Consider the following 14,041-nt stretch of genomic DNA (forward strand, 5'->3'; position numbering starts at 1 on the left):
GCTAGTTGTCATGTGAATACAATGCAGGGCGGTGAAATATATGCCATAAAATCTGAAGAGTGAAGAAGATTGGTGCTAATGACCCAGTTGAATCTGCTCCCTGTAAAAGAACGAAGGAATTGGGAGAAGACCATGCCCAATAAGAAATGTATTTGTTATTCAGAAGCTGTTGAGGAAGTCTGCCATTTTCTACTGTTTTGTAAAATAAAATATGCTGGTGGGGCTTGGCCGAGTCGGGAGCCGGAGCAGACGTGTCTCCTCATGGCTCCATGAACTGAGGGCAATTGGGGGCATGCCTGGAGCCCTAGACCGGCTGAGGAGGATGGAATAGTTCCATGGAGTGGCGACCGACTGCTAAGTCCTGTTGGGGATCACTGAAATCTGTGGCAGTACGGCTAACGGCCACCCTGGACTGATGGCACCGGCTTCATATCTCACACCAAAATGGCAGTGGACCCCCAGAGGAGGCATCAGTGGTGGGTATTGCTCCGCAATCCCTCTTTGGGCTCTGTTGTGAGCCCGTATAGATTGCTGGCCGGCACCCAGCATAGATAATCTGTGGCCTGAAACGCTGTGTGCCTGGACCTCCGGTGCAACATTTCTCTCTACAGCATCATTGTGGCCGAGCCTTGAGAAGACTCCTGGGGAAGCCAGCAACTTCAGCACGACACCTCAGACGCCCATTGGGTCAGGGTGTGCAAGCCTGCACCCAGAGCCGGGTCCTCCCCGGACTATGCATTCTTGAAGAGCCAGGATCGACGGGCCCGGATCGCTGGTGCAGGCTTTTCACCAAGGGCCCTGGCAGGCATTGAATAGCAGGGTTGGATGACCGGGGGAAGGAGGGATCTGTTCCCCTTCATGCCAAGGCCTTCGGGGGTGGGTGGGTGTGGGGCTGTGCAACACCAACTTTGAGGATCTGCTTCTCCGCTTAAGTAAATCACAAGCATCACGCGTGGCTCGCCCCTGCATGTGTTACTTTGCCTGGTCCTACGTGATGCATGGGAAGCTCAGGTTCACTTCGGACCACCCACTTTTCTGATCCCCATGAAGACCTGGAAATGGGTCTATTGGGTCACCTAAGGACCAGTGGAAGTGCATGGACTCTACACTTGGGGAGGCCTTTCTAAGGGGTGCTGGAGGAAATCGTTCCACACCTCGGCACTGGGCCACGCTCACCATATCAGAGACGGAGGGCCCACATGGGCAGACTACACAAGGTGCTTGACCCTAATCCATGGCCATGATCCCGGGGCCCTATAGTAATTCCCTGCATCTCCACTCCACTCCGACTTAAGGGGCTCCTTGATCCACCACATCACAGTCCATTGCCTGGTCTGTTGGCCCGACCTACCAACATAGCGGGGAAGACCCACAAAGGTAACAAGGGCAATAATGTTTTGTCCCTCATTCACAACCAAGACCAGCCCACCAAGGGAGATTCTGACAGAAGCCACACCAGCAGACCAGCAGATATAGAGGGTGATCCTGCAGTCCTAGCCATCAGGGTGGACCTCTGTCAAATGCTTACGGACATTAAAAAAGAAATCCAGGGGACAGTAAGGGAACTGACTCAGAAGGTGGCGGATATCGACAAGTGAGGTGAGTATACTTACGAGGTGTCGCAGCGAACGGGCAGGAACTTGAAGCATCCAGAGAACGCCTGCATCTTAGCTGAAGCACCATTTCATGATCTTCTCTAATGGGCTGCAGAGAAAGCACTAGAACTCGAACACACACGTAGGGTGTTCTCCGTGGTGCAGGTCAGGAACAACTTGACACCGGATATCCTAACTAGAATTCATTACTAATAAGTCTAATAAGACATAATGCAAGCAGCCCACATTCACCCGAACTTTGAATTCAGGGGCGTCACACTCTCGCTTCTTCAGGACCTGGCTCCATCGACTTTGGCCAAGAGGCACTAATTGAGAGACTTCGGGCAATGGCTTTGGAGTAAGAGCATTAAGTATAGGTGGAGACTCTCAGTAAGTTTCATCTTCACTCTTGAGGGTGAGCAAGGCACGATAGCTACAATGCTAGATGCTATGCTTATTATGAAACCTACCGCTCACCCACACTTGCCTTCGATGCAATCTGGGGATGAAGGCTCGAGTCGTCCAAGGAAGAGTGAGGTTTGGACGAAGGTTACTAGATCTCAGAATCACAGGCGGAAGGTGGCTTTGGAGAAGGGTGGGCTCGTCTTCATCCCTCTGTCGATCACATGACTGCAGAACTCAGGACCCTACCTTTGATGGGGCTTGCTACCATTCCTCTTTCTGATGCTGTTTCTGGTTAGAGCCCCTCTTGACCCAGGAGTGAGAACTTGAGGTAGTGTGGTTTTCGTTCTGGAATAACCGGGGCTGTTGCTCGGGATCCGACCAGACATGTCCCCTGCCTTTGCCTCCACACAGGCCAGTGGCGACGGACAGCTGTTCCTTTTGAGGGAGGGGGAAATACGGTGACAATAACATGCAGGGTGCAAGGGATGCAATTCTCTCAAAACCAATCTATGATGATGGCAGGAGCTATGAGGTATATGTTGGCTTCCCGCAACATTTAGGGCTTAAGCTCCCTGGTTAAACAGAGATCAGTGCTGTGGAGGCTCCAGACATCTGATCTCGCTGTAGCCATTCTTCAGGAATCTTACTTGCTTCCCGAGGATGAAAATCGCATGAGATTCAGGCCCTATCCTAACCAATATTTTTCATTGGTGGGGGTTAAGAGGATAGGTGTAGCCATCTAGATCACCAGGGATATAGCTTTCTTTCTGGGGGGCATTCTCAAGGCCCCGGAGGAGAGATTCCTGCTGGTGAAAGGGAGGTTGGGGAGCACTCCACTAACCTTGGGTTCGTTGTACCTTCCAATGATTACAAGCATGAGTATTTGGCCTCCATCCCCCCGATCCTGACAGACTTTGCAGAAGGTGGGCTACTCTGAGGGGGGACTTGAAAGTGCCAAGGAAGAGTATGCACATCCTTTTTGTATAGACCTGCATAATAGCCTGGCATTTAAGGGGTTAATCTGCCCCTGGATCCCACAATAGACACAACTTTATCCGCCCGGTCTCTGGGAACTACAAGCGCTCCCTGACTTTGATTAGTTATTTTGAGGAACTAGATGTCATAGATGTCTGGAGACTTCTCCACAAGGGGGAGAGGGAGTTAACGTATTATTCCTATGTGCATAAAGTGTTCTCGTGCATCAACCTCCAGTTGATCTCATCCTCGCTGGCTCAATTTGTAACTGACGTAATGATTGGCCCCATGTTGTTCTCTGACCATTCCCTAGTAACTCTCGACCACTAAATCCCAGAGTCCCAGTTATCAGTCAGGCACAAATGGCGTCTATATGATCCTCTTCTCCAAGACACCCTGGTGCATGCCGAAATCGGGGGACCATCACAAATCACTTTGCTAAGAATAGCAGGGATGAACTGTTGCCAGGGGTGGTATGTGACGCAATGAAAGCTGTGGTCATGGGGGGGTTCATTATTCATGCAGCTTCACAGTTCTCTATTAGGGCGTATAACAGAACACCGCTGGAAGCTGAGGTGGGGAAGAGAGATAAAGAACAAGCATGTTCAAAATCGCAGAGGTCTCTGATGGAATGGAGATTGTCTTGCTCTAATTAATAAGCCCTTATGGTCTCTGAGATGGCTAACTCTATTCTTCGCACGAGACAGGCATATTATTTCCACTCCAATAAGCCTAATAGGTTCTTAGCCTATAAATTGAAGAAACAGAAAACCCAGAATGTCGTGCAAGCGATCAGAGATGGAAATGGGACTCGATTATGCTCAGAGTCTGGAAAACGATTGAGACGTTTACTGATTATTACGAAGCGCTGCTCAACCTGACACTGCGGCCCTGGATAATCAGATCTCGTTTCTGTCAGGGATCACGCTCCCCATACTGACAGAAGCACAGTGTACCTTGTTGGAAGGTCCTATACCGTTTAAAGAACTGTAGCAGGCCATCAGCTCCCTTCCTAACCAGAAGACCTGGCCCAGACAGCCTTCTCCAGCCTTCTAGAAGACTTTTAAGTCACAGCTATTAGGTCTCCTCACTTCCCTTTTTAATTCATTCCTTGAGTCACAGGCTATCACACAATGCACGGGCGACTCCTCTCTTTCAGTACTGCTCAAAGCGGGTAGAGACACCACATAGTGTGGCTCATAACGCCCAATTCTGCTCCTGAACACCCCAAAGTCTTGGCTACGTGCCTAATGGGGTACCTCCCTTCCCTGATTCACCCCGATCAGACAGGGTTCATAACAGGTCACTGCATGCAGGGTAACATCCGGTGGGCAATCGAATTGGGCAGAGTGAACAACATCCCGATAACCTTGCTGGCACTTGACGCCAACAAGGCATTTGATAGGGTAGATTGGGAGTTCATTAGGCTTAGTCTACAAAAATGTGGTTTCAGACCTAAATTTGCTGGTACTGATACAAATCTCTCAGGACCAGATATCAACCAAGGCCCCTGACTCGCATTTTATTTCCATTCTCGAGGGTACCCAGCAAGAATACCCCCTGTCTCCTTTAATTTATGTGCTTGTGATTGAGCCCTTAGCAGCATATCTTCGGTGTTCACCATGGAATAAGGATATTAGCACAGGGGGTATGGAACATAAGGCTGCCCTACACGCAGACAATATTTTACTGATTATGACCCACACAAGGGCAACGCTCGGAGCAACCTCTGGGCTACTGGAAGACTTCAGTGCAGTCTTGGGCTTCACGGTCAATATGGGGAAGTCAAAGACGCTGAACATCTCAGAATCTGGAGATAATATGGCCTTCATCAAACAGGAATTCCAGTTCCAGTGGACCGAGAAAGAACAGGACTATTTAGGGATAAGATTGAAATAGTTTGCAGACCTGTACGAGGCTAACTTTGTGCCCCTATTCAGAGCCTTGATGGCGGATCTATCTAAATGGACTTCTCAGGAGATCTCCTGGCTTGGATGGGTTATGGTTGTCAAGATGAATATCATCCCAGGTTGCTTTACTTTACCTCTGATCTGCCAGTCCCCATCTCCGGGCCACCGTTGCAAACTCTCCACCGGGAGGTGAGGAGTCATATGGGTGGGCCGAGGGGGTAGACCCAGGGTTGGCGGGTGAGTCCTTTATGCAAACAAATATTACAGGGGTCTGGGGTTCCTCATTCTCTGGAATTATATAATCGCTGCCAATATCTCTCAGATCTTTTTTGTGGTAGGAGGTGGACGGGAGCGCTCTCTGCGTGAGAAAGGAACAATCAGTTACTGGTCACCTGCAACGGAACCTAACACACATGATGATAATGGATAGGTCGGCCGGAGGCCCTCTCTTATCTTCCACCAAAACGTCCTTAACATATTGGGACAAATCTATCAAACTCTGGGGGGGTACGGGCAGTCTGGGTCCATTAACAACAGTGCTGGGTATCCCACGTTTAACCTCGTATTGTGGAAGAGGTGATTTACATACTGGCAGAGTGGAGGGCTGACTCGTTTACTAACACCAGTTATGCCGGGAGGGCGTTCCATTGGCATTTGAGGAGTGCAAAGTCGAGTTTCACCTCCCTGAAATGAAATGTTTCCATTACTGCCAACTTCGTCACTGGATCACTAATCCAGAAATGAGAAGGGCCGGCACAAGGGACCTGCTGACGATTGAACAAAGGAAATCTCCAAAATGTATAAATTACTAGCTGGGCCCGAACCGGCTATCAGGCTTGCACATATGATCGCTGGGAACAGAATTCATGACGCTCAATATCCAAGGAGAATTGGGGGCAGATATGGCACGGCAACCTCTTTAAGGTGCGTCACCAATAAAGAAAGCAGTTAAAAAACGTGATACCGCTGGTAAGGGTTCCCCACCTGCTTACACAAAATGGATGCTGCAATCTCACTGCCTTGCTGGCGGGAGTGCAGTCAGAATGGGGATTACCTCAACATGTGGTGCTCATGTGAGAAGCCAGGGACCTCTAAGGGAGAGGTAGTGGACCTCATTGGGGGAAATAACAGGTGACAAGTTACCACTGGATCCGGGGGTGGTCCTGTTGGGTGAACCAGTGGAATCTGTTTATCCCATGAGTGGTGCCAGGGCGGCGCTGATCTCCCAGGTGCTCTTGGTGACCTGTATAGCGCTGGCTAAGAATTGGAAAAGTAAAGAAGGTCCTTTGGTGCACATGTGCTGGTGCAAGCTGTGGGAGGTGGTGTCTGTGTAAAACTTGGGGACGGTGATCTAGGGCAGTCTCACCACACATGTTGCTATATGGTATCCTCTACGTGAATTCTATGAGATGTTCCCGGCACATTCCATTAAGCCTCAAATGCTACAACATTCCTCATGTTATGTGTGGGCCGACGGATGGGAAGAGAAGGCACCATTGACTGTAGATGGGTCTCCAGCTCTGTTCATTCACACATTCCAAGTAACTTTACATCTCTATCGTTGCACTCTACAATTATTGCAATTGTTAAATATTATTTTGTTTTGTTACCTCTTTTAACGTCAATAAAGTCTTTCAATAAAACACAATTCTGACATGCGCAGGAAATGTTTAAACCCTTATTTTAGGAGATTGAACATTAGGTTTTATGAAGATGCAATATGTTTGCTAATGCACTGTAATGATATGAATTGTATGTATAGTTTACATGAATTTGTCAAAGAGGCTCCTTCGAGAAGTTAACACGTGTCGCATTGTGTCGCATTGTGTCTATTTGTAAATCTCCGTGGGTTTGTACTGTGGGTTTTTATGCCTTTTCTCCTCTGTGCCAGGTTTTATGTTTCCATTGTTTGTTATTGGAGAAATCCGATCTAATAATACAGTTTGATGATGATGATGGTGGTGGTGAGCCAATCTTAACACATTGCAGGCTTGCTGCCTTCCCATTTGCTACCCTGAAGCTTATCATGTTACGGACGTCAGCAAGCAACCTTCTGTGCCAATGGCAGATGGCAAAGAGTGAATGCACTGCCAGTGTCGTGTTGCTTATGCAATAAATCCCAGAGACGAAGGCCCCTGGCGCTGCAAATTCCTGCTCCGGGCGTCATGCTGTATCGCCCTTTGCTGTCCCATATCCCTGCCTGTAGGTTACTGGAAACTTTAGCGCATAGCCAGGCACATTGCCTTTTCATCTCGGCAATGCCGTTCATCATCATGACTGTACATGTCAGTAATCATGCGAGATTTGAACCCCATCTAGCCCTGGGACAGTAATATATCACATGTATCTTTCTGCTTCACTGTCCTGGAAACACTGGGCAATGTGCCCATCAGCCTGGCAGTACATGCACATCAGATATGTTCTTATGTTCATGATTGGTTTCTTATGTTTGTTATTGTACTATGTTATTTTGCACACCTCTTTTATGGAATGTACTATTTAATTCGGAAATAAAGCTGAATTTAACTGATTCATGCCACTTGAAGTACTTTTTTTCACTAGGAATTTTAGTGAGGGGGGGATCTTGGAATGGATCCATTTGTGGGTTAGCAGAACATAGTGCAGCCCCTCAACTGTGGACAAATACAGCCAAATAACCAGTTCACGGGGATGATTCCAAATCAGGCGCCTCTACGGCCATGTTTTGCCTCCTTGTGCATTATCAGAAGAGCAATAGTCACTTGCCCATCGGTCTGGTTCCACCCACATCAAGCACCGAAAGGCTCGGCAACCCCCCTCTGAACTAGAGTGCCAGCTGAAACCCCAGACATGTTTCGGCCTAGTCGGGCTTCCTCGGTGAGGTGAAGCTGCCCAGCTCTAAGCACAGTGAGCAAGTGGTCCACGTCTAGAATGCCCTTATTGATGAAAGGGGAAACCCCAAGCATTTCAAAATCTGCGAACATGTGGGAGCCACACTACAGAGAATCAGCATTTTCTAAATATCCTGTTCTGTGGGTAGGTTCCCACTCAGAAATGTCTACAACCACACCTTAGCTCACTAATGGCGATGTCTGGGCCGGGAGGGGTTGGTTTCCTTCTTCATTTTTGGTGTACGATTGCCTGGATGTCAGCAGTAGGGAGCTTGTAGTTAGTACTCACTATTGGGGTGCACATAGTTTCAGAATATGCAGACACACACTCACATTCTCTTACATATCTTTTGACAATCTCTATACCAGCCACACAATAACACACAAAGGCACATAGCCCACTGCATGCCTGAGTATCAGAATCCTCGTGGAGATCCGTATCAGAAAGGGCATCATCCAGGCCCCCCAATTTAAGAGAACAAAAGCACTATACCTTCTGCACTGTCCTGCTCCTTTCAGCAGTTGGAATGTATCTGTATGAATGGCGCGGACAGATCAGGAATTCACCTCAAGGACAAAGGGAAGGGTACAGGAGGCTGGGATCCACCCAAGTTTATGTGCCTTGCACTGCATGCATACAGTGAATATGGGTTGTGGACAGTGGTCGAAGTGAGCGGGAACAGTCAGGAGCGGTGTTCCACTACTTTTATTCTTTTACTGTTAACATCATCATCAATAACTTTATTTCAGCTGGAGGACATAAAAGTACAGCATAACACATATAGAGTATTAACAGGAAAAAAAGAAATGTACAAAATAAATATAAAGACATGGTACATTCCATCCACATTACGGGGGAGTCAGTTGTAGCGATCCCAGCACCCAGCACAGTTCCCCATGGGGCTTCTTGACATGAATTAGTAAAACTACTGTATGATCGTTTATGCATAAATCCTTTTCCCCAACGGGACTAGATTTGCGCCAGAGAGCACAGACCCTTGTGGCCTAGTTTTATAGGAGCTGTCAACAGCTCCACTACTTTTTGCCACCATTTTCACCAATCCGGAACTGTTCTTTATGAAGTTAAAGCTCACTCCTCCACTTCACCACCGGATATCAGTTACAGCTAAACTTAAATCTGTTTCAAATCAATTGGCTGCCAACCAGCATGACTGCAACCCTTAAAAAATATGTTGTATGTTGCTCCTTTCCTTTCCAGTATGTCCCCCGCCAGAGTCACAGTTCCACTCCGTTTTTGGTACACTTCTATGACTGGTTGAGAAACTCAGCGGGCATCACTACAACTGTGCCAGTTTGGAAACAGCGGTGCCGGTAAGCCTACCGGCACCGTTGTTTCCGGACCAGCACAGTACAACTCTGCGGGCGGGTGCCGTCCTGCCCGCCACAGTCAGACCTGCCGGGCGGGACGGTACCCGCTTGCCGAGTTTTCATGGAAGCACCGGCACCGGTGTTAACGGTGCCAGTGCTCCTGTGTCCCCATTCCCATAGAGTCCTGTGAATGGTGGCTAATAAAATTACCCGCGTCTGACTTCCTGGCCATTGGGGTTATAATACCTGGAAGTCAGGCGCCAGTAATTTTTTTCGGTTCCAGCAGCAACCTGCTGGTATTACCAGCAGGGTTACCGCCGGACCCGTAATGAGGCCCAGTGTGTACATGCACGTGCACAATGAGGAGCAGAGAATGTGGCTGCGATTGCAGAAAGGGTGACCACCATTGCCTCATTGATTTCAACTGTTTGTGTGTGATTTTTCCATATAGTGAAGAAGCGGACACGATCTGATGATCCCTGCCACCATAAGGAGTTGTTGTACCGTGCGGCAACACCGCCTGGCACTAGCAAGGAAACGTGCGTGGCAAGGAAATCTGCACAATCAGGTTTTACATCAGTCTTCACTGCACATCCCTCATTCACAATTAGGCTGTAGTAATGAAAGTCACAGCACACAGAAGTTCCTTTTTTGCCACTATCCTCTTGAGAGCAGGTATAAGAACAACAAAGCTCCTGACCACTGAGAAACGTGCAGTTGAAGGAAAATCAGTGTGAACATCCAATTGCAGAGGCTACTGGAAAGATGGGAGAATCTTTTGGGGTTGCCACTGATCGCAGGTTTGCCTCATGCGCTTCGAGGCAACCCTTCCCCAGCTTTCAATGTACATTCCCTGGAATGTTATGTTCCCCTGCGAATGGGATTCTGGCCGTTTTGTGCATCATTCCCCTCCAATAGAGCCGAGCACAGAAGGGATGGGAAGGAATTCTTGCACAGGAACAGACTGAAAGGGCATAATATAGTGGGAAACACAGGTCAAACATCTGACTGCATGCATCTCAATACCAACGCCCTAGAACACTGACCAACCCCCTAATGCCACTAGCAGCACCCTGAATAATTTAAATGCTCTCTGACACTATTAGCAGCACCATACAACAGCCAAAACTACTGGATAGGTCAATGGATATTTTAAGAAGTTACAGTAATCCTGATTGCCACAATTTAACATGGGAGTGTCTATATGATGGGCATTGTCTCTGCTGTATTGCAGTGCCTAAATGTACAACCTTACTGTTATTATGCACGCCTCCACGGTTCCTACTGTGCAAAGCTATTTGTAATGAGAATCTAACTTTTCTTTTAAGGTCTGCATGGCTGTATGGACAGCAATACATACATTTACACTGTGTCTATCATACGCTATTAGCAGCACCCAGGAACATTTGAGCAGCATATATATATATATATATATATATATATATTCAATGAAAAAACTTTGTTAAAAGGGACGTTATGGTTAAGTTGCGCTACTAAAAACCTATCAAATTCAGTAAAAAACTTAGTTAAAGGGACGTTATGGTTCAAAGTAAAACCGAAAAACCCCTGAAATTCGGCAGTTATGGTAAGATAAGCAACCATAACTCGCGCCACCGTGCACTGCTAACACTAACACCCAGGACATCAAAGATGACATCACAAATGTCATTGATGACATCACTGATGGCATCACATGTCTGGCTCTCCCTTTTTTCCTTTACTGACATATCTAAGCCACATAGTTTTCTTCAGTAACAGTCAGGAAGTAAAAATTGAAAAGGTACTATATTTGTAGACTTAGGGTCAAGTCATATCATATGAAACATATATATAGCGGAAGACACAGGCTTGAAAGAGAGCAATCCTTTCTGTGCATGAAGATAATCATTAGCCATTCCCCCAATGGATACAGCTAGGCAGGCACACAATACGGAGAACGTCCTCAGAACACCTCCATTTTGTTTATTTTCGAACATTTCAGGACACCGCGAGTGTTCTTAGAACACATTCAACTTGCCAGCGAACAATACGGACAACGTCCTCAGAACACCCCCATTTTCTTTATATACAAACATTTCAGGACACCGCGAGTATTCTTAGAACACTTTCAGCTTGACAACGAACAATACAGACAACGTCTTCAGGACACCGCCTGCGAACATTCCAGGACCCCACGAGTCTTCTTAGAGCACTTTCAACTTGACACCGAATCCATTCTGTTTATTTACGAACATTTCAGAACAGCCGTGTTGTCCGCAGAAAAATCGAACACAACAAAAGCGTCTATCACATAAAAAAAACAGAACATTGAACCTATCTCATACTCCCCCACCATCCCCAAACACTCTTACACACCAACACACTCCACTAAATACAATTTTTAATCCAAGTTTCACCGCGCTGTTCGCGGTCGTCGGCGAATACAAGATGGCGGGCGCCACAAAAAATCTGACACGCTCCACGCCCCATGCCGTCCAATCAGCGAACACGTCGCATGTTCGCGAACATCGCACAAGCCGCTCAGCCAATCAGTGTACTGTCCGCGGAGCGAACCGGGAAGTCCGTCCGCGAAGCGAACGGAGATATCACTAATTTTTTGCCTTACATTTTGGTCATTTTAAAAAAAACTACTGGACGGATTTACACCAAATTTGCAAAAGCACGCTTTCAGGACCAAGCCCCTGCTCCTGCCACAAATTTGGTGTAAAACCGTCCAGCGGTTTGGGCTGTAGGCGTGCGCAAAGTTTTTTTCCATTATGTCTGTGGGAAAAAACTAACGTTTTGGGACCCCCCCTATAACTTTGCTCCCCCTGGACCAAACCTCTCCAAACTTTGCAAAAAAAATTCAGAGTGGGCCATATACGTTTTCTGGTGAGAATTCGTCCAGAGGGAGCGAAGTTGTAAGCCACCTAAAAAATGCTCTTCCTATGGAAACACCAACTTGACCATAACTACATGGATGCTACCGCGTCCATGTAATATATATATATATACATACATACATATATATATGTAACTGCGCCCCCACCCCGGGAGAGTTGGTTCCTGGATCCTGGTACTTACCATAGGGATTCAACCCAGCACACCTGAATCCACTCACCCTCCCTGAAGATTGCTGAGGCATGAAAGTGCGCAAAGAGGGAACATCCCTGGTCTGTTGAGATTATTGCAGCTGGGACCCAGAGTTGCACCCCTGCCACCCCTCTTTTGTTTGCATGTATATCTGTGATATGATATCTGATGCAGTTCTCTTTGACAAAGAGTGTGATTTGCTTTGATCTATTGTGGTATAAAGCTTGCATTTTCTCTGCTACTAGGTTCATAGTGTTTGATTCCTCTGCTGGGACACAACGGGCCTCATTACAAGTTTGGCGGTAAGGGCACGGCTACCGCCAAACTCGCTACCGGCACCAGCACCCGCGAATGGGCCATTACTGGCCCATTACGAGTTGAATGGGCCGGTAATTGCCCATTCGCGGGTGCCGGTATGGCCGGGCTCGAGATCCCCATTCTGCCCCATAGGGCAGAATGGGGGTGGGAGCATGTTTGCACCGGCACCATTTATAACAGTGCTAGTGCAATCACGAGTCCTGCTCGCGGGTGCCGCTCTGCACGCCTGGTCTGACCAGGCGTGGTTGTTTCAGGAGCACCCCTCCAGAGGTGTTTCTATTACCTGTGAAAACCTCTTTAGAGTTTAGTGGTTTGCTTTATATTTTTAAAAATACTTCGGTGAATGTCCCCCTCACCTCGCCTCACGTTTCGGTAATCCCTCGTGGAAAACGCGGTCTGTTCCCAACATTCTAAAATGTGGGTGACATTGCACCAGGTTTGTCTGCACCATGAAGGGAGAACGGAGCACATGTGCGGTAGTGCCCTACGTAATCTCCATCCCCAAGAGCAGAGCTGGAGACTAGACTTCAGATCAAGTTTCACACATCTGACCGAACCAGGCAGATATTAAACAACTACAAACAGTCAATTATCTGTGTGCATGAGCCTCTTTCTCTCCCATTGGCCGAATAGTGTGAATGGTGAGTGAGTTGGCTGGTTGCATCCATGTAGAAATGTGCACGGCTGAGCACAGAGAGACTAAGTTACTGTCTAGCAACTATGCCTCATGGTATTGGTTGCACCTTGATTGGGTTCCAAAAACGGTTTAATATTCAATTCTTTTCAATTTCAATAACAGCCAGATCATGTGATTATGATATTTTTCATCTCTCTCAGTAAAGTGAATCGTGAAGCAAAACTAACCCTGGTTACTGATCTCATTTGCATTTTAGAGAAAATGTGCCGAGTTCACGATGCTAAGGAGCTGCTTCCTTTTCGCCCAGATCTGGACCTGGACTCTGTGCGGGAAGAAGAACTGGAGGTATGCCGCCTGCGCGGTGCACAGTTGACAGGAAGTAGCAGATACAGGTTTTCGAGAGAGACTTAAAGCACACTAAGAAATCTGGGGCTCAGGAAATATAGTTTGGGTAATTGTCTTCTAGTGTCTCCATGACAAGCTTTTATACTGTGCCGAATGGGAAGCACTTGCACATTCAATTTAGTACTGTAAGAAACTTTTAAAACAATTCCCAGAACATTTTATAATGCATGCGTATATTGTGGGTATAGCTGCAGCATCATGAACTTTTTACAGTGCCAATAAACACGTATACTGTGGCCAGAAGCACCAAAAAGTGTTTTCCAGTGGTAATGCTGGCATATGCTATGAGCACAGGCCTCATGAAAGTGGCAATGCTGGCAGATATTGTGGGCACAGGCATCACACATATGTTTTAAAATGCTCCTGTGTACTGTTGGTGACCAAGTGTCTCTTAGATGATGTCATGTTTACTTAAAGGGATAGTTCACTCTAAAGTTTTATTGGCTCAAAAGATGGGCCATGATCAAAAATATATATACATTTTTTTTAAAATAAAGTTCCTATGTAAACATTTGAGCAAATGAG

The 14,041-nt window shown here is 47.1% G+C and overlaps 1 protein-coding gene across 1 annotated transcript in view; it reads left to right on the top strand.

The window, feature by feature from the left end:
- LOC138580055 (guanylyl cyclase C-like) overlaps positions 1-14,041 on the top strand; it is a 493,661-nt gene that overhangs the window by 395,567 nt on the left and 84,053 nt on the right. The window contains exon 17 of the mRNA XM_069650291.1: positions 13,368-13,456. Within this exon, the coding sequence (XP_069506392.1) occupies positions 13,368-13,456 (89 nt within the window). The remainder of the gene's footprint in view (positions 1-13,367; positions 13,457-14,041) is intronic.

Source organism: Ambystoma mexicanum, chromosome 3p (assembly GCF_040938575.1).
Source record: "Ambystoma mexicanum isolate Mex_15411 chromosome 3p, UKY_AmexF1_1, whole genome shotgun sequence".
Classification (NCBI taxonomy): Eukaryota; Metazoa; Chordata; class Amphibia; order Caudata; family Ambystomatidae; genus Ambystoma; species Ambystoma mexicanum.